Raw genomic sequence first — 22,069 nt, 5'->3', positions numbered from 1 at the left:
TATAGTTCAATACAGATACCAGGAGGAGTGAGGGCCCTGCTCACAAGCTTACAGACTATGGGGAAAAGGGGAGACACGAGGTGGATGGTAACAATTGCTTTAGTTATTCGGACCAGCCATAGTGTAAGGCTCAGGTGTTCATGTAAAGCTGCATGAACCAGTTAACTGCCTAAGTATGTAGCAGTACAGACACAGAGGGCTATTAACTGCATAAAGTGTATGAGAACATGATGCGAGGAACCTTTTTTTTTTTTATTATTATTATAAATAGGCCACACAGGGATCGTTAGGTTAATGCATTGAGGCGGTAGGCCAGTCTGAACAAATGAGTTTTTAGGGCACGCTTAAAACTGTGGGGATTGGGGATTAATCGTATTAACCTAGGTAGTGCATTCCAAAGAATCGGCGCAGCACGTGTAAAGTCTTGGAGACGGGAGTGGGAGGTTCTGATTATTGAGGATGCTAACCTGAGGTCATTAGCGGAGCGGAGGGCACGGGTAGGGTGGTAGACTGATACCAGAGAGGAGATGTAGGGTGGTGCTGAGCCATGGAGTGCTTTGTGGATGAGGGTAGTAGTTTTGTACTGGATTCTGGAGTGGATGGGTAGCCAGTGTAATGACTGGCACAGGGTAGAGGCATCGGTGTAACGGTTGGTGAGGAATATGATCCTGGCTGCAGCATTCAGGACAGAATGTGAGTGAATGCAGCAGCCAGAATATAGATTATACAAAGAAATATGGTGAGTATTTGTGCTGTTTCAAGTGAATATGGATTAGATTTACCGTATATACTCGAGTATAAGCCGACCCGAGTATAAGCCGACCCCCCTAATTTTGCCACAAAAAACTGGGAAAACTTATTGACTCGAGTATAAGCCTAGGGTGGAAATGCAGCATTTACCGGTGAATTTCAAAAATAAAAATAGATCATTATTTCCCCATAGCTGTGCCATATAGTGCTCTGCACCGTTCATATTTCCCCATAGGTGTGAACCATATAGTGCTCTGCACCGTTCATTGTGCCCCCTAGCTGTGCCATATACGGTGCTCTGCACCGTTCATTGTGCCCCATAGATGTGCCATATACGGTGCTCTGCACCGTTCACTGTGCCCCATAGCTGTGCTGTGCCATATACGGTGCTCTGCACCGTTCACTGTGCCCCATAGCTGTGCCATATACGGTGCTCTGCACCGTTCACTGTGCCCCATAGCTGTGCTGTGCCATATAAGGTGCTCTGCACCGTTCACTGTGCCCCATAGCTGTGCTGTGCCATATACGGTGCTCTGCACCGTTCACTGTGCCCCATAGCTGTGCTGTGCCATATACGGTGCTCTGCACCGTTCACTGTGCCCCATAGCTGTGCTGTGCCATATACGGTGCTCTGCACCGTTCACTGTGCCCCATACATAGCTGTGCTGTGCCATATACGGTGCTCTGCACCGTTCACTGTGCCCCATACATAGCTGTGCTGTGCCATATACGGTGCTCTGCACCGTTCACTGTGCCCCATACATAGCTGTGCTGTGCCATATACGGTGCTCTGCACCGTTCACTGTGCCCCATACATAGCTGTGCTGTGCCATATACGGTGCTCTGCACCGTTCACTGTGCCCCATAGCTGTGCTGTGCCATATACGGTGCTCTGCACCGTTCACTGTGCCCCATAGCTGTGCTGTGCCATATACGGTGCTCTGCACCGTTCACTGTGCCCCATAGATGTTCCACATAAATTTGTGCCGCCGCTGCCGCAATAAAGAAAAAAAACCACATACTCACCTCCCTTGATTGCAGCTCCCGGCGTCTCGTTCCGGCGCCTCCATCTTCCCGGCGTCTCTGCTCTGACTGATCAGGCAGAGGGCGCCGCGCACACTATATGCGTCATCGCGCCCTCTGACCTGAACAGTCAGAGAGCAGAGACGCCGGGAAGATGGATCGGCGCCCGGCGGCTGGAACGAGGACAGGTGAATATGCTATACTCACCTAGTCCTGGCGATCCTCGCGCTGTCCCCTCCTGTCTTCGGTGCCGCAGCTTCTTTCTCTATCAGCGGTCACCGGCACCGCTGATTAGAGAAATGAATAAGCGGCTCCGCCCCTATGGGAGGTGGAGCCGCTTATTCATTTCTGTAATGAGCGGTCCCACGTGACTGCTGAAGAGAGGAAGAAACTGCAGCGCCGAAGCCCGTGGGACGGCAGGGACAGCGCGAGGATTGCTGGGACTAGGTAAGTATACCTCAGCGCCCTCACCCCCTCACCTGCCGACCCCACCGCTACCGTGACTCGAGTATAAGCCGAGGGGGGCACTTTCAGCCCAAAAATTTGGGCTGAAAATCTCGGCTTATACTCGAGTATATACGGTAGTTTTTCTTACCTGTCTCCTGCCCAGTCTAACTGCCATGTTATAACTGCCGAGTACTTAGAAAAAAAAGTACTTTGAATAAAAAATACACGAATAACAGTGCACGAATGCACCCCTGCACGAATGCATCCCCAAGCTAAATCTACATTTATAGAAGGCTAGCCCTTAGATCTCCCTTTTTTTTTTTTTTTTTTTTTGGGTTAAAGCTCGTTAGCAATCAATCTAACTCAGTTGAGACAACAGGACACAATAAATGTAGTGATCAGATAAACAAATGTCCAGGTCTACATGGATCATAAACCACTTTGAAACAGTTATGTGATCTCTCTGAGTAAGGACATGCAAAAGTGAGTTAAATATCTATAAACACAAACAAAGGCATAATAGGATGACTAACATATATAGATACATGCAGGATTCAATGCCGAAGATCGAATGACTCGGATACCATCCAAGCTGCTTGCTGTCAGGGACTGGAGCAATAGAAATGCAGGATATTTCAGCTCAGAGAATGAATGATATGTTTACCATCATTGTATTATCATTTTTTTGACGAAATTCGGCAGGAGCTTGAAGAGCAACGTCACTGGGCCCGCCTCCACGCAGTAGAAACTTGCTGTGAGGTAAAAATTCAAAAATCACACCAAAATGGCGGGCGGAGTGTGTCACAGTACGGCACGTTTCTGATTGGTCGCTCGCAGCAGGCGGCAACCAATCAGACACTGGACACTGTTGACGTCACTTAGCTCCGGACATTAGCTCCGGACATTAGCTCCGGACATTAGCTCCACACATTAGCTCCGGACATTAGCTCCGGACAAAGCCACGGAAGTTGGCAGAAATTGCAGGAAGTAGTATTCTAGGCAATTATATATTAGATATTTCTCCAAAAAAAGGAAAGTGGCACAAAAAACTGAAAAAAAAAAAAAAAAAAAAATACGTGGACTTTATTGCCTGAATGGCGTGGCGACGTTTCGGATATAGTATCCTTTTTCAAGCCTATAAAAAGGATAAACTATAAAAAGTTGCAGATTATTATGGTATTGTGTACTAGACAGTTTGTGTGATGGCGGTTTTGTTTAGAATTCCTTGGTTGGTTACATACTGTTTACTGTATTTTGCGGACTATAAGACGCACTTTTCCCCCCTCAAATTCGGGGGGGAAATGAGGGTGCGTCTTATAGATGGAATGTACCTGTAAATGGGGTTCGCTGGAGCTGGAATGCAGGAGCTGGAATGCAGGAGCTGTGAGCCATGGAGGTCCGTCAGCGCTGCCAAAGCCGCCGGCGGTGGAGCGGCCCTGCTGGAGCCGCCAGCTGTGGAGTCACGGAGGTCTGTCTGTCGTGGAGCTGCCCTGCTGGAGCGGCGGTGTGGGAGCCGCCGGCAGAGCCGCCATCTGTCCGCAGTGCAGGGGCCTCTGCGGGAGCCGCCGGCGGCGGAGCTGCAGTGTGGGAGCCGCCGGTGGAGTGGAGGTGGTCTGTCGGCAGAGCAGCTGCTGTGTCTTGGCGCAGCCGCTGTACTTCGGAACTTCTGTATACTGCGGCCACGCTAAACAGGAAGTAGGAGGTCTCACATCCGGTCACGTGCTGCAGTGTACTGGCCTACTGCGGCTCGTGATCTGGATGGGAGAACGTCTTCCGTACTTCCCCTTCTAGCGTGGCCACGGTAATTTAGAGCAAAAGTTAAAAAAAAAAAAAAAAAAGTTGCAGTAAAACACTCACTACTGTTGCAAACTACGGTAACTCCCAGCATGTTACAGGAGCTGCATATTGGGAGGTACGGCTAGGGTCACATTGCGTTAGGGCAGTCCGTTTAGCGCATAGCGCTACGGACTACGCTAACGCAATGTCCCAAAAGGATCGCGTTAGCGAGGAACGGACCGCGAACGCTGCAAGCAGCGTTCGAGGTCCGTCACTCAAATGACGGCACATCGCTAGCACACGCCCAATGTGGGCGTGCGCTAGTGATGCGTTCACCATTACAAAGAATGGCGGCGTTAACGGACTACGTTACACCTCGTTATGCTGCGGTGTAACGTAGTCCGTTTAACGGAGTCACATAACACAATGGGTCCTGTTTCCATGTGGCATAATACATATGAATTTGCTGCGGATTGGATGCTGCGTACATCCGTAGAGTCCAATCCGCAGCGTCCAGATGTTACAGCATAGTGGAGAGGATTTTATGAAATCCCGGCTCCACTATGCGTGTATCCGGACATGGGGCGCGTCTTTATAGACTGCAGCATGTCTATCTTGCGGAGACACTCCATCTCCACAAGATATCGTAAATATCAGTCAATTACGATGTGGTGCTTCCGCATGTGCTCAATGAAAACATTCGGAATCACCGCGCATACAACAGGAGCGGTGCTTTGGGCGGAGCAGGGCATCCGCTGCATCCAAAGCGCTGAGTTTCCTGAATGAACGTGGAAACATAGCCATGGTCTCCAAAGCACTTGACATACGGTACAATAAATGGCACCTATGACATACGGTATTAAAGGTGATACCGTATGTTTTCTAAATACACTATGTCCAATGCATAGGCAGCGTGCATTAGTGTAGCAACAAGCTGTATGACTTTAGCCACTTTTTCCTCTGAAATGCCAGAGCATTTCAGAGGAAAAATAGTGGCTAAAGTCATACAGCCCACTGTTACGCTAATACCGTACATGCTCTGCATTAAACAGCCCGTACTTTAAAAGCCACCTAAAGACTAGTCTGACAGGTCCCAAGCCGCTTCTCCCCATCCGCTCCCAATGAGTGACAATTTTCTTCCTGCGTGCGCATACAGGAAGAGACCTCTCAGTGATTGGCAGCAGGAGGGGAAAAGCCAAAGGTCCGGTACAGCGTGTTTTTCTCTGAAACGCCGTAGCATTTCAGAGTGAAGCATACCATACCTGGCTTATGGTAGATAATACAGCCAGTGTCTGATATTGTACATGCTGTCCGTGGATTACGGTAGCATGTATCAGCTGTCAGGTTCCCTTTATACCGTAGTGTTTACGGTACTTCCGAATTGGGAGGTGAGCTGCATTCACATGTGGACAGATGCATGATTGGCAACTACAGTGTCATGCAGGTGCCTTGAAAACCATAAGTACGGTACCATACCACAAATTGATACCAATAAAAACTCCAGCTTGTTAAAAAAAACTCACACATACGGTGAACAGAAAGATTACCACAGAGTTCCCGGTAGTGGTCAATTCCGGTATCAGTTTTACCGTATCTTTTATTAAGCATTGCCTATGGTACCGTATATTGGACTATCCTATTCCACAGCATTTTACATACCGTACATTATCATCACTGTCCCCATTGGGGCTCACAATATCTCTATCTGTATGTGTTGGAAGTGTGGGAGGAAAGCTGAGAATGCGGAGGAAACCCACACAAACCTGGGGACAACATACAAACTCCTTGCAGATGTTCTCTTGGTGGGGTGTTGTTCTGTACAACAGTGTAGCACTACCTGTGGCCCTCCAGCAACATATCCCCCACCATAACAGTGGCAGCAGCAGGACAAAGTACCGTACTGATACCATAATTTTGTATTTTCTTGCAGAAAGATACGTTACCTTACTCTTCTGGAAAGATGTCCAAGCAGAGAAGGATTTCATATAAAATCCCTTTTAAACTGGAGGTAGTGAAGTACGCCAAAGAACATGGGAACAGGGCAGCAGAGAGACACTTCGGGCCACCTCCAACAGAAAAAATGATACGGGAATGGAGGAAACAGGAGGATCAGCTTCAAAAAATGGACAAAGATAAAAAATGTTTACGTGGGCATGCTGCAAAGTGGCCACATTTAGAAGTGGATGTGAAAGAGTGGATCATACGTCACAGGAACAATGGATATTCTGTATCGACAAAAATGATCATTTTTGAAGCTAAACGTCTGGCTGCAGAGAAAGGCATTCAGGACTTCACAGGAACACCATCATGGTGCTATCGATTTATGAAGCGATGTGGCCTTGCTATGCGCACAAAAACTAGGATAGCACAAAAAATGCCTAAAGAATACGAAACCAAGATTGTCTTTTCACAAATTTGTACTGGAAGCGAGAAAAAAAAATGGATATGAAATGACTCCGATTGGGAACATGGATGAAGTCCCGTTGACCTTCGATGTTCCGTCAAACAAAACGGTTGATGTGAAAGGTGCCAAAACTATAGCCGTGAAGACGTCAGGGCATGAGAAAACCCATTATACCGTTGTGTTGTCCTGCTGTGCAGATGGCACCAAATTGCCTCCACTGCTGATTTTCAAGAGAAAAACCATGCCAAAAGAGACAATCCCAAAAGGAGTCATTGTTCATGTTCACGACAAGGGATGGATGGATGAAAATGGCATGAAGATATGGATAGAAAAAGTGTGGTCCAAACGTCCTGGGGGGCTTCTGAAAAAAACTGCTCTATTAGTGCTGGACCAGTTTAGGGCGCATCTCACTGAAGCCACAAAAAGGAGATTTAAAGAAGAGAAAACCCATATTGCCGTAATTCCTGGGGGGCTTACCAGTCAGTTGCAACCTTTGGACGTTTCCATCAACAAGCCATTTAAAGTTTTCATGAGAGAAGAGTGGAATAAGTGGATGGCTGCTGGAAACCATGATCTGACACCAACTGGACGAATGAAGAGGCCTACAATTACCCAAGTTTGTGAGTGGGTGAAAACCTCATGGCAGTCCGTTAAGGATGAAACCGTTGTGAAGTCCTTCAAAAAATGTGGCATCAGCAATGCCTTAGATGGCTCTGAAGATGACATCCTCTATGAACAGAGTGAAGACAGTGATACTAGTGATTCTGAGGAACCGAGCTTCTTAAATACAGACAGTAGTGATGAGGAGGAGTTCTTGGGGTTCCCTGATGACTGAAGAGTTTCTGTACTTAAATCAGTAATGGTTGTTAATGTTGCTGCTGAGTTCTGTTTACATTTCCATTGGTGAAATATTATGTTATTTATGTTATTAAATATTTTACCCCGTTATTTGCTGCAAAACATTTTTTTTCCTATTTTCAACCTCTAAAACTTAGGTGCGTCTTATGGTCCGGTGCGTCTTATAGTCCGAAAAATACGGTAAACATTGCATGGTGTTTTGTAGGGGTATGATCCGGAAACTCTACTTATAATTAGGGAACTCTAGGGTTAGAAGGGTGAGCTGCTGAGGAGCGGGGGTGCCATATTGCATTCAAGAGGGTGCCAACCTCCGCTAATAGGGTTAAAGGGAACCTGTCACCCCGAAAATCGCGGGTGAGGTAAGCCCACCGGCATCAGGGGCTTATCTGCAGCATTCTGTAATGCTGTAGATAAGCCCCCGATGTTACCTGAAAGAGGAGAAAAAGACGTTAGATTATAATCACCCAGGGGCGGTCCCGCCGCTGGTCCGGTCGGATGGGTGTCTCCTATCTTCATTACAAGACGTCCTCTTCTGATCTTCAGCCACGGCTCCGGCGCAGGCGTACTTTGTCTGCCCTGTTGAGGGCAGAACAAAGTACTGCAGTGCGCAGGCGCCGGAAAGGTCAGAGGCCCGGCACCTGCGCACTGCAGTACTTTCGGTGTGACAGGTTCCCTTTAAGTTAGGGGTGGAGAGGGTGAAATGGGTATATCCATACTCCAACCTACCTATGATTTGGTCTAGTATGGTGGGTCAATAGTGACCAGGTGTTATATTTTATGTTTTGTTTTTTTTTAATAAACTTTATAGATTTGTATGGTATTAGGTTTTTTTTTGTGAGCCTTGTTCTATACCAGGGGTCCCCAACCTGTAGCTCAGGAGCCACATGTGTCTCGCGGTCCCATGAATTGTAGTTCGCGGCTGTCTGTCAGCTTGGTGCATTAGCTCCATTTCTAGCAAACAAATATGAACAGCACATTTGAAAATGGTGAATTTCGTGAGCAGGACTTAGGGGTTTTGAGATGATTTGGGTATGGTACGCTGGAGACAAGAGGACACCACCTGTCAGACGAGGTGCTTGAAGCTGGATGTGACAGTGTCTTGGGAGTGCTTTATAGGAGAACACTGAATGGGGGTATTGTAGGAACCCTTGGATCTTTGTATACTGCTTTGGGGTGATTGATTTTTGTGGAAAAGCTTTGGTTACCATTATGCCTGTAATGGGGGCTTTTGTTGCCACTATTGTGTGGGGGCAGGAGCTGAATGTGGCTCACAACCCTATCTCAAGGCTGAATGTGGCTCACAACACTCTCTCAGCTGAATGTGGCTCTCAAGGTCAGAAACGTTGGGGACCTCTGTTCTATACTAATTCAGTCAATATAGCAAATATACATTGTAGTACTGTACCCAATTTATTATGTATTTTAGGAGTTTGTCAGTCCCATTTTATTCCTACTCCACCAAAATGGACTCCGACTCCAACTCCACAGCCCTGGTCACAACTGAGACCATTAGAATTCAATGGATTGCATCTTGCAGACCTCTTTCCATCCACGGCTAGAGATAGGAGCCTGACTACAACTTTACCCTGTCCGGGCGATGATCTGTGTGCTAATAGGACCTGTCAGCAGATTTATGCAGCCAGAACCACAAGTAGCCGGAATCGGAGCCCGGCTGTGTAATTGCAGTCATGCATGTCTTGCTTTGCAACTCTGGCATATCAGAGAAAATATACATTAGAGTACCACTCCAACAGTTTTTTTTTGTTTTTTCTTTTTGCGGTTCTGGAGTGGTGCTACTAATGTAACACCCTTGCACTTGGTGTTACCATCCAAAACCTGAGATGGGGGAAACATATCTCCTGCTGTAAGTAAGAAGCAATACTGCATATAAAATGGGACACTTGGTAAAAACTGTTTTTTGTTACAAACAAGTGAAAAAGCCATCCCACCTGCATCAAGGTGTACCCAGTCAGGACGGTCCTAACATCTAGCATTAAAACCTTTATCCTGTAACAATAATGACCTCAATGTGAGTGAGGGTCGAGCAGGATCAAGGCCCAACTGTGGACATCCAGCAATGGGGAGCTATATAAATGTAATGTCCAGCTCAAAGAAGGGAAGACTGCACCCTTGTGTGCAAGAACCTAAAGCAAAACTTAAGGAAATAAACCTGAGTATAAGTTGCTATACATGCAATCCACTCTGGTCTCCAGCAGTTTGTGACCTGCAAAATTTCTTGTGTTTGCTGGGTGAATCGGAAGTCACTTCTCAATGTAAAGTCTCGTTCTGGCTCCCATAGATTTTAGACCTCTTTCGCAAGTCCTGATATTTCTGGTACTGGAGAGGTGTGTGTGTGTGTGTGTGTGTGTGTGTGTGTGTGTAATACTTGTGGCAACTGCGTGCAGCATCAGTGTGACACGTACCGGTGCCAGGGAAACAGCGGTACTGTTCACACTGTGCAAGGTGCTGAAGACAACTCCTCATTCTCCCCTGCTCATGCTACAATCGGGAGAATGTTGAGTTGTATGCAACTGATAACAGCGAGAGCAGGCGGCAGCTGATGGGAGTATTCATCAGCTGCCGTTTACACTATAAATAAAATGAGGTGTGGGTTCCCTGCATTTTTTTGATAACCAGCCAGGCAAAACTGACAGCTGCAGGCTGCAAATTTCGCCTGTCTGCTTCAGCAAGGCTGGTTATCAAGAATCGAGGGGTCCCTATGTCTGTGAAGAAGTCACATAGTAACGTCAGTTCTCACTTCTTCTGGGTAGTCCATTTCCTCCAAAAGAAGCGAGTGAAGGGGCCCGTTGGTGCCCACTGGTTGCAGAGTTCACATGACGTCACAAGAGACTCCGTGCCAACATTGCTGGAAACGGTGCTGACACCTGAGTAGTACATGTTGATAGATATATGAATGTGTATTATTTATTTTTCTTTTTTTTTGCGTAGTGGACAACCCCCTTTAATCAAAACTGCACCGGAGAAAAGGTTCAGTATAACCTATACGTTAACCCTTTAGTGACCGGTCCAAATTTCTCAAATCTGAATATCACTTTGTTGTAATAACTCGAACGCTTCAACAGCTCTAATTTGTTTTCAGATAGTAGTTTGTTTTTTTTTTTTTGTATTTTTTTGGGACACGTTGTACTTTATGTTAATATTAAATTTGTGATATTTTCTGTTTAATTATAAAAATTTCAAAAATTTCTCAATTCCTAAAATTGGCAATCTTCAAACTTTGTTTTTTTGTTTTTTTTTAAAATCCCAAGTCATACCACATCAGTCATTAAATAACATTTCCCTCATGTCGGCTTTACATCAACACCATGTTGGAAGCTTTAAAACTTTAGCAGTAATTTTTCATTTTATTTTCAAGGAAATTTTGAACAGGTCCCAAAAAAAAAAAAAAAAAAAAAAAAAAAAAAATTTGAAGTGACTTTGGGGTACTTATATGTTGTGAAAATCCCCAAAAGTGAGACCACTTTAACCCCTCTCTGACCTTCGACGAACTATCCCGTCGAGGTGCCCTGGGCCTATCTGACCCTCGACGGGATAGTACGTCATGCCCTTTAATGCGATACCGCGACTTAAGTGATCGCATTAAAATTCCGCCGCCATCTTACCTGGGGGAAGATGGCCTCGGCATCCAGGGCATTGGCGTCGCCCACCCGCCCTCCAGATCGCTGTGATTGGCTGTTCAATTCTGAACAGCCAATCGCAGCCAATCGGAGCGGCTGAAACAACGAGGTGACAGGCTAGGATCGAGTACCGATGTACTCGATCCTAGGTCCGGTGCCTGGCAACAACACCCCGGATTGGCGCGATTGCATCGATCGCGCCAATCGCAGGGCACCGCGCGGTATTACCGCGCTGTGCTCTGCCGGAACCTGTGTGGATCGGTGCTCTAATAGCACCGATCCTAGGATAAAACATAGTACAGGCCCAGCAGGGCCTGCAGGAGCTGATTGGCGCGATCGATGTCATCGTCGATCACGCCAATCACAGGGCACAGCGGCGATCACGCTGTGACCGCTCTGTGCCCTGCAGGTGACCTGGCTGTGACCTGCCTAGGAACAGCGCCGATCCTAGGCAGGTCACAGCCAGGTCACCAGGAAAGCTCTGATTGGTGGGATCGATGTTATGGTCGATCCCACCAATGACAGGTCACAGCAGCAGCATGACCGCTCTGTGACCTGTCTGTGTCACCTGCCTGACCTGTGTATGACCGCTCTGCAGGGGTCCTCACTCTAGCTGAGGATTCCTACAGAGCGGTCATACTGCTGGATCTCCCTGCTGGATTTTGTGCCTGGATCTCCCTGCCGTGCTGGGTATTGTGGTGCCACAGCAGCCTGTAGCACCACAATCCCTGCTAAAGAAGACGACAACTAAAAGTAAGTTTTATCCCTGCCCAATCCCCGTTCATCCACCCCAATCCCCGTTCATCCACCCCAATCCCCCCTTCCCCCTCTTTTTACCCCCTCCACCCCCATTTGTGCCGCCTCCGTGCGCACATTTAGTAGCCGCCGAGCATTGATTGGTGACGCAGTTCAACGCTCGCGCTCGCTTTTTTTCCCTCGCCCCCGTTGCGCCAACTCCGTACACACATCCCGCAGCCGCCAAACTTTGATAAGTGACGCAGTTCTCTTACCAGAGTTTGTGCCTGCCGTTTTCCTTTTTTTTTTTTTTTTTTTTTTCTTTTTTTTACAGGTTTAGGCCGGCTTCACACTCGGCGTATGAAAATACGGTCCGTATATTACGGCCGTAATGCGCTGAAATGTCCTGAAAATAGTGGTCCGTAGCTCCTCCGTAGGCAGGGTGTGTCAGCGTTTTTTGCGCATGGCATCCTCCGTATGTAATCCGTATGGCATCCGTACTGCGTGGTTTTCTCGCAGGCTTGCAAAACCAACATACGGCTATACAAGGGATCCATGTGTCCCAAAAAGAAAAAAATATATATATCAGTAGACACATATATGTATATATATTAATATTTTTTCCTGCGCTATACAGCTTGAAAGCCGGTAATTCAATTACCGGCTTTTTCTTTCTCCTTCCTAAAACCCGACATGATTTGAGACATGGTTACATACAGTAAACCATGTCTTCTCTCCATTTTTTTTGCAGATTCCACACTACTAATGTCAGTAGTGTGTATCTGCAAAATTTGGCCGTTCTAGCTCTTAAAATAAAGGGTTAAATGGCGGAAAAAATTGGCGTGGGCTCCCGCGCAATTTTCTCCGCCAGAGTAGTAAAGCCAGTGACTGAGGGCAGATATTAATAGCCTGGAGAGGGTCCACGGTTATTGGGGCCCCCCCACCCCCGGCTAAAAACATCTGCCCCCAGCCACCCCAGAGAAGGCACATCTGGAAGATGCGCCTATTCTGGCACTTGGCCACTCTCTTCCCATTCCCGTGTAGCGTTGGGATATGGGGTAATGAAGGGTTAATACCACCTTGCTATTGTAAGGTGACATTAAGCCTAATAATGGAGAGGCGTCAATTATGACACCTATCCATTATTAATCCAATTGTAGTAAAGGGTTAAATAAAACACAAACACATTATTTAAAATTATTTTAATGAAATAAAAACAATGGTTGTTGGAGTATTTTATTCTACGCCCAATCCAGTCACTGAAGACCCTCGTTCTGTAAGTAAAAAAACATAATAAACCAACAATATACTTACCCTCCGCAGATCTGTAACGTCCAACGATGTAAATCCTTCTGAAGGGGTTAAAACATTTTGCAGCAAGGAGTTCCGCTAATGCAGGCTGCTCCTTGCTGCAAAATCCCGGGGAATGAGGCTAAATATAGATCAATGATCTATATTTAGCTTCATTTGCGGTGAGGCGCCCTCTGCTGGATGTTCATAGATCGTGGGAACTTACCTAGAAAGCCTGGGAGCTTTAGTAGTGTGGAATCTGCAAAAAAAAATGGAGAGAAGACATGGTTTACTGTATGTAACCATGTCTCATATCATGTCGGGTTTTAGGAAGGAGAAAGAAAAAGCCGGTAATTGAATTACCGGCTTTCAAGCTGTATAGCGCTGGAATAAATATTAATATATATACATATGTGTCTCACTGACATATATATCTATTTATGTGTACACATTTATTCTACCTATTGGACTGTAAGCGGTCAGTGTGATTTTACTGTACACCGCACTGAATTACCGGCTTTTCTCTCTAACAGCGCTGCGTATTTCTCGCAAGTCACACTGCTTGTCCGTGTGTAATCCGTATTTTTCACGCTTCCATAGACTTTCATTGGCGTATTTCTTGCGCAGTACGGTGACAAACGCAGCATGCTGCGATTTTGTACGGCCGTAGAAAGCCGTATAATACTGATCAGTAAAATACGGCAGATAGGAGCAGGGGCATAGAGAATAATTGTGCCGTATTTTTTGCGAGTTTTACGGACGTAGTTTCTGCGCTCTTACGTCCGTAAAACTCGCAAGTGTGAAGCCGGCCTTAGAGTGTATGAAGGGAAGGACAGCAGGATTGAACCACCTGAGTGTCCTCCTGTCCTGGGAGTGAGTAGGAAGATCGTGTGGGATTTGGTGCACCCACTGCTGGATAAAGGTTATCACCTCTATACTGATAATTTTTATACCAGCATCCCACTCTACAAATCCCTCTCTGCGCGAGGTACCGCAGCCTGTGGTACTGTCCACAAAAATCAGAGAGGCCTCCCAAAGACGCTACTTGGGCAGATGCTCAGAAAAGGTGAGAGCAAGGCCCAATGTAGCGACCACCTGCTGGTGGTCAAGTACAAGGACAAGAGGGATGTCCTTCTCTTGACCACCATACACGGTGATGGCAGCGCCCTCAGCACTGTACAGGGTACCTCTACACAGGTCTGCAAACCGGACTGTGTACTGGGCTACAACAAAAGCATGGGGGGGGGTTGATCTCTCTGATCAACTCCTCCAACCGTACAGTGCTTTAAGAAAGGCCAAGGTGTGGTACAAAAAGCTGTCCGTGCACATCGTACAAATGGCAATGCTCAACGCTTTCCTGCTGTTACGATGTGCACGCCACACCGATACGTCGTACCTTCAGTTCCAGGAGGTAGTGGTTAAGGCCCTGATATTTGGCACTCCGGAAGGAGAGGGCCCCAGTACTTCCGGAACTGAAGGTGCTCTTATCGTACCAGGCCAGCATTTTCCGGGGGTGGTCCCGCCAACTGATAGAAAAGGTAAGCCGCAAAAAAGGTGCCGAGTGTGTTACAAAAGGGGAATACGCAAGGACACCATTTATCAATGCGACACCTGCCCCGACACACCTGGCCTGTGTATGAAGGATTGCTTCAGATTGTACCACACCTCCATGCACTACTAATTTACTTTACAAGAAAGCGTACATTAGTTCCAAAAAGGGGGCACATCTAGATAAGTTCCCTGGGGGGGGGGGGGGTCTAGGTTCCAAAATGATGTCACTTCTTTTTTTTTTTTTACTGTTTAGGCACATCAGGGGCTCTGCAAACGGAACATGACGACCGCAGAACATTCCATCAAAGTCTGCATTCCAAAACGTCACTACTTCCCTTTCGAGCCCCAACGTGTGCCCAAACAGTAGTTCCTCCCCACATATGGGGTATCAGCGTACTCAGGACAAATTGGACAACAACTTTTGGGGTCCAATTTCTCCTGGTACCCTTGGGAAAATTAAAAATTGGGGACTAAAAGATAATTTTTGTGGGGGAAAAAATAGGATTTTTTATTTTCACGCCTGGAGATTACAAACTTTAGTGAAGCACGTGGGGGTTCAAAATTCTCACCACACACCTAGATAAGTTCTTTAGGGGGTCTAGTTTCCAAAATGGGGTCACTTGTGGGGGGTTTCCACTGTTTAGGCACATCAGGGGCTCGCCAAACGCGACATGGCGTCGGATCTCAATTCCAGCCAAATTTAGCTTGAAAAAGTCAAACGGCGCTCCTTTCCTTCTGAGCCCTGCCATGCGCCCAAACAGTGGTTCCCCCTCACATGTGGGGTATCGGCGTACTCAGGATAAATTGGACAACAACTTTTGAGGTCCATTTTCTCTTTTTACCCTTGGGAAATTAAAAAGATTATTGCTTGAAAGATCATTTTTGTGACTAAAAAGTAAAATGTTAATTTTTTTCCTTCCATGTTGCTTCTGCTGCTGTGAATCACCTGAAGGGTTAATAAACTTCTTGAATGTGGTTTTGAGCACCTTGAGGGGTGCAGTTTTTAGAATGGTGTCGCTTTTGGGTATTTTCTGCCATATAGACCCCTCAAAATGACTTCAAATGTGAGGTGGTCCCTAAAAATAAAAAAATGGTTTTGTAAATTTTGTTGTAAAAATGAGAAATTGCTGGTAAAATTTTAACCCTTATAACTTCCTTGGAAAAAAAAAAAAAGTTTGTTTCCAAAATTGTGCTGATGTAAAGTAGACATGTGGGAAATGTTATTTATTAACTATATTGTGTCACGTAACTCTCTGGTTTAACAGAATAAAAATTCAAAGTTGGAAAATTGTGAAAATTTTCAAAATTTTCGCCAAATTTCCATTTTTTTTTCACAAATAAACGCAAGTTATATCGAAGAAATTTTAGCACTATCATGAAGTACAATATGTTACAAGAAAACAATCTCAGAATCGCTAAGATCCGTTGAAGCGTTTCTGAGTTATAACCTCATAAAGAGACAGTGGTCAGAAATGTAAAAATTGGCCTGGTCATTAACATGCAAACCACCCTTGGGGGTAAAGGGGTTAAAAACGGCACCCCTCAACAAATTAAAAACTGCTGTTAAGTAGTTTATTAAAAAAGGCTCATACAGCAGGGTGTCAGCTATAGCAGGGTTGTCAAACTGCATTCCTCAAGGGCCGCAAACAGGTCATGTTTTCAGGATTTCCTTGTATTGCACAGGTGATAATTTAATCACCTGCACAGAATTATTTCAGCACCTTGTTCAATGCTAAGGAAATCCTGAAAACATGACCTGTTTGCGGCCCTTGAGGAATGCAGTTTGACACCCCTGAGCTATAGGGTGCAGTTGACAGCTGCTGCCTTTTCACCAGTGAGGTCGTAAAGACGTATTGGTTGTCACTAAGGGGTTAATCATTCAATCCTGTGATGATGATTTTTTTTTTTTTTGGTCAAGTGAGCGATGTCTCTGCATATGCCATTGCCTAACTTATCAGTGTTGGTTATCGAAAGGTCACCCGATCCCGTACATTAAGGTTATGGACTGCAGATAACGCCCTGTGTCTCCCACGTAGGCAGCGGTGGAATGCACATCGTGGAGATGCAGAAGAGACGAAGGTTGAGGTTTGATCCATTGAATGAACTATCGTGTGAGACTCCATGTTTCCCCAATGCTTCTGTACACATGAATCCACATAGGCCCCTGGAGTCACTGTTATGTATGGTCTTCTCTATTTTCCTTAGCTCGTACAGTGGTTTCCATCCTGTGACTTTCCAGCTATTGCTAAACTACAACCACCATCATGTCATGACTGCCTCTAGCTGGGCATTGTGGAGTACCTAGAAATGGTAAAATGCCACCATGTTAAGGTTGTCTGAGACCTACAGCCTCCACCTATGAAGGTTGCTGCTTCTAAGTCTATGCCGACCCTTTCACGAGCCCTGCAGCATGACTTAAAGCCCAAGTAGATGGGCCTATAATAATGGCTTGTGCAAACCTTCCAGCAATCACTTTGATGAACAAACATAATGCATCATTTGTTGGTTTATAGTGGATCGACCGTCGTTTTATGGCAGCTGTTGACTAGTGTAATGGCTAAGCCAAATCGGGGACGCCTCCATCTGCAGACAACTGTTTTGGAAGTTCCACAAGGAGAAGCTGTAGCCCCTCGGCAAACTGCATATGGAGGTTTCTTCCTTTTTGGTGAAGACATTATTTTGAACATATAGTTTGTTTAAAGAAAATTTGTGAAGAAATTTGTGGTTCTTTAATTTCCAGTTGAAGTTGTCGGGTAATGATGTTTAGGTGCATTGGGTCTTCTGCTCCTCCTGCTTCTGATGTTTTTGAAGTTTTGCGCTGGTGCTATCATTGCCGCAGGCTGCATGGGCGCAGATTGACTTTCTGGTTGGTCTTCAGTAAAATGTCACTGGGGCGATGCATGAGCATATTGAGATCCCGGCTCAACCACGTCTTTAAAATTTCATGCTTGTGAAATCTCTTAAACCGGAGGCGGGTCGATAGGGGGGAAAAAGCAGTGACCTGCAGTTCAGATGGAGGCAGGCGGTGGGATCGATGGTGGAGCAGAAGACCCTGTAACAGTCCGGCCCCCCTGTACGCTGAAATCTCATTATCTTGAAACTTCCAAGTGCGGATTTCTTCACTAAAGGTATCTAGTTAAACTGTGTAACAGCGCTATTACTACAATGTCTTTAATTTGCAAAATCGTGATGACCTGTTCTTCAATGGGTCAGACATTGACTTGTAACTGGTAATGAGTGACCGTGACTGGATAAGGCGTTATTCCAGCATGCTTGGGTGCTAACTGAGCGACTTCAGCATGCTCAAATAATATGTTCAAGTCCCTGTGGCTGCATGTCTCATGGATGTTAGACAGCAGCAACACATATAGGGATTGTCTAATAAACGGGCAATGCCTGCATGTTTTGCAGCACACCGAAGACACTCGGTTAGCACCGGGCATGGCGGATTACACCTTATCTGAGCCAGTTTGTTCATCATGACTTGTAAAGTAACTAGCTCCAGTAGGTGGCGCTAGAAAGTCTGCTTCATTTATACAATTCGCATATACTGGACTTAAAACTGTGAAGGGGGGAAAAAAAACACCATAATGATATATTAAAACGTCCAGGAATATCCTACATGTTTTTTCGCAACTTATCAAACACTTGAGGAGCGCAAAGCCTGTTGTACAACAAGTTTGGCAACTTTCACGCACTCCCTGGCATTGATATCTGTAGTAGTGAGGGAAGTGCCGCCGTAAAGCGTTACCTGTCTGCACTTTTTATGACTCCCTGATTACAAGACTAGGACTAGTTGAGCCGACGAGTCCTAGAGTCGCATGATGACTCGCATCGGTGTCTCTATAGGGAAGGAAAAAGAAGCCCGAGCCCGTGTGCAGATAAAGCTTCCCCTATGTGCACATTACAATACTCAAAATCTGAAGCATACATGTGATCAGAAGAAATCTAACACCTGCCTCGGATTTATACCCATTTTGTTGTGAATTTTTTTTTTTTTTTTTTTTTTTTTCTTTTTTTCCCCCCCTCCCCTATTTATTTAAAAAAAATTGGAGGTAATCCAATCTGAACAAGTATCTGCTGGATAACTGAAATTCTAGAACCTCCAGTCACCAGTAGATGGGTCATGGCTTCAGTAGCCCTTTAATATACGTGGACTAAAGGCCATCTGTGGTGTGTACACATGGCCCAATGGCCTTACCAGAAATCTTCTATGTTCTTGTTGGTTATAGGTCTCTGGTTTGGCCAGTAGATGGGATGTTCACTGTGTAAATTAACCTTTTTATTTCCTCTTTTCTCTTCACAGCTCAGAAGACAAAGTTACAGTAAAGTTTGTAAATCGGGATGGGGAGGCCATTGTGGCAGAGGGAAAGATCGGAGAATCACTTCTGGACCTTGTTGTAGAAAAAAACTTGGACATAGATGGTTTTGGTAAGTAGATGGCGATGGCTGCTGCAAAAGGCCGTGAGTTTTATTTCAGGAACACAGTGGAATTTTTACAGGTGTGGAAAGAACGCTTTCAAAAGTTATGTATGTTTAATGAAATGCAAAGTGAATTAAAAGAATTATTAATCTAATCAATATTTGGTGTGATTGCCCTTTGCCTTCAAAACGGCATCACTTCTAGGAGCGCCAGTTTTTTTTTGTTTTTTTTTAAGGAACTCTGCAGGGATGTTGTTCCTACTTTCTTGGAGAACTGACCACAGATCTTCAGTAGGTGTCACTTATACATATCTTTCGGTCTTTGTGTAATGCCACAGACTCTATATTGAGATAAGGGCTATATCATCACTTCCCAGGACTTTGTTCTGTACAATGAACATGGTTCTTAAAGGAATCTTCTAGTGATGAACGAACGTGCTCAAAAAATGTCTTAACCGAGCATGCTTGGGTGCTTGGAAGGGAAGCAGCACCATTTGACTTTTTGAATGCAAAAATTGGCTGGAGTCGAGGACATGTAGCATCTGGAGCGCCCCTGATCTGCCTAACCGGTTACTCCATATTTGAATTGATTGCGTCTTCCTGGTATGTGAATATTTTTGTTGTGGCATACACCTTTTGGAACTGAGCAAAGGTCCCGGTCCGGCCTGCACATTGTGATTTCATGAAGGAGTAATACATTGCCATCTGTGTGATGTGCACTGCCAGCTTATTGCACCACACCTTGGCTTTTCTCATGGCACTGCTGTGTAGCTCAAACTCGGAGAGATCAACAGTTTGTAGAGCTTAATACAGCCCACGTACTATATAACACAGCCCACACAGTATATAGCAGCTATGCAGTATATAACACAGGCGACGTAGTATATAACACTTGCCACGCGGTATATAACACTGGCCAGATAGCATATAGCAGCCACGCGGTATCTAACACTGGCTACATAGTATATAGCAGTGTGGGCACCATATCCCTGTTAAAAAAAAAAAATATATATATATATATATATATATCATTTATATACTCACCCGCCGCCATCTTCCGTTCCCAGGATGCATTGCGAAATTACCCAGATGACTTGGCAGTCTCGTGAGACCGCTAAGTCTTCTGGGTAATTTCGCAATGCATCTCTAGGAGCGGAAGCTGGTGGCAGCCGCGCACGCCTCGGCGGACTACGGAAGGTGAGAATAGCAGTTTTTGTTTTTGTTTTTTTTATTATTTTTAACATTACATCTTTTTACTATTGATGCTGCATAGGCAGCATCAATATTAAAAAGTTGGGGACACACAGGGTTAATAGCAGCGTTAACACGGGCACAGTTTGGCAGCAACATGGCCGCTCCTTCCTCCCCGCAGTCAGTACCCGATCCATACTCCCCTCCAGTCAGCGCTCACACTGGGTTAATGGCAGCGCTAACGGACCGCGTTATGCCATGGTTTAATGCCCTCCATTAACGCTGCTATTAACCCTGTGTGACCAACTTTTTTTTACTATTGATGCTGCCTATGCATTGCAGTCTCGCGAGATGACGTTTCGTGAGACCGCTACGTCATCATCTAGCGAGACCGCAATGCACTCTTGACACCGGAGCGCACAAGGAGCGTCGGTAAACGCTTCCTGGATCCGGGGGCCAACGGAAGGTGAGTATATAACTATTTTTTATTTTGAGTCTTTTTTTTTTTAAACAGGGATATGATGTCCAGATTGCTATGTACTGCGCGGGCCGTGTTATGCACTGCGCGCGCGGGCCGCGTTATGCACTGCGCGCGCGGGCCGCGAACAATCAGCGACAGGTGCAGTCCGGCCGCGAATTGGAGTTGAACCACACTTCGCTAATTGGTCGCGGCCGGCCAAATCCTGTGTACCCGATGCGTTAGAATCGGGCTACCATCTAGTGTTTGTATGTATGTATGTTCCTCCCATCAAATTATGTATCTTAATATTAAATATTTTATATAATATTAATAATATTATTTGTTTGAATATCCCATTACTTTCTGTGGGCGACACAATTTTTGTCTTGCCAAAATCTGACCATTCTGTGTTCATTAAATGATCAATATTTCTGCATTGATGCCAATTTATTTTCTTAACCCAAACTACCATTCGGAGGGTTTCGGCTTTCAAAAGAATAATTTATACAACTAATGAATGAATTTAACATGAGGTTATAAGCTTTTATTTACATAACATGGGTAAGCGACAACTTCTGTCGGAGTGTATATTGCAGTCATCATATTATATAAAGCACTGTGTACTTTCAGTTGCTTATTTTGCCTTTCTACTCTTTTCTCTTTTCCATTAGGTCTATGACATCAAGTGATTAAAACTAGAAAACTAGCTGCATCCGTCTAAGCCAGGGGTGAGCGATTAATTTTGCCATGGGGCCGCATGAGAAATTGGGATGGTTTTAGAGGGCCGGACTAATATAATTAATTCTGCTGTACAGGTATCGGCTGGGTTAGTTGCAGTTTCTAGTGTTTTACCTATTTACCCCTGTGAGTTGTTACACAATCAGAATACCGGTGTGACGGAGACACTGAAGACATGGGGCCAATACAGACCTGGTCCTGGCAGCAGAGTGAGACCTGAAGGGCCACACTGAGGCCATGTCATAGAGGAAGGAACAGGTGCCTTGAGGGGCCACACTGAGGCCATGTCATAAAGAGGAAGGAACAGGAGACTGGAGGGGCCACACTGAGGACATGTCATAAAGAGGAAGGAACAGGAGACTGGAGGGGCCGCACTGAGGCCATGTCATAAAGAGGAAGGAACAGGAGACTGGAGGGGCCACACTGAGGCCATGTCATAAAGAGGAAGGAACAGGAGCCTTGAGGGGCCACACTGAGGCCATGTCATAAAGAGGAAGGAACAGGAGACTGGAGGGGCCACACTGAGGCCATGTCATAAAGAGGAAGGAACAGGAGACTGGAGGGGCCACACTGAGGACATGTCATAAAGAGGAAGGAACAGGAGACTGGAGGGGCCACACTGAGGACATGTCATAAAGAGGAAGGAACAGGAGACTGGAGGGGCCACACTGAGGCCATGTCATACAAAACAAATCATCTGCACTAATAGGAGAAGACAGCATGTGCAGAGTCTGTCTGTTCTCCCCGTGTTTCCTCCCGCATTCCAGAGACTGATAGGGAATTAGA

General features: G+C 45.7%; 1 protein-coding gene across 1 annotated transcript in view; it reads left to right on the top strand.

The window, feature by feature from the left end:
* FDX1 (ferredoxin 1) overlaps window positions 1-22,069 on the top strand; it is a 42,393-nt gene that overhangs the window by 10,388 nt on the left and 9,936 nt on the right. Inside the window, exon 2 of the mRNA XM_069759070.1 lies at window positions 18,779-18,903. Within this exon, the coding sequence (XP_069615171.1) occupies window positions 18,779-18,903 (125 nt within the window). The remainder of the gene's footprint in view (window positions 1-18,778; window positions 18,904-22,069) is intronic.

Source organism: Ranitomeya imitator, chromosome 3, assembly GCF_032444005.1.
Source record: "Ranitomeya imitator isolate aRanImi1 chromosome 3, aRanImi1.pri, whole genome shotgun sequence".
Lineage (NCBI taxonomy): Eukaryota > Metazoa > Chordata > Amphibia > Anura > Dendrobatidae > Ranitomeya > Ranitomeya imitator.
The sequence above is the reverse complement of the archived record's forward strand: the minus strand, read 5'-3'. Positions and strand labels throughout refer to the sequence as shown.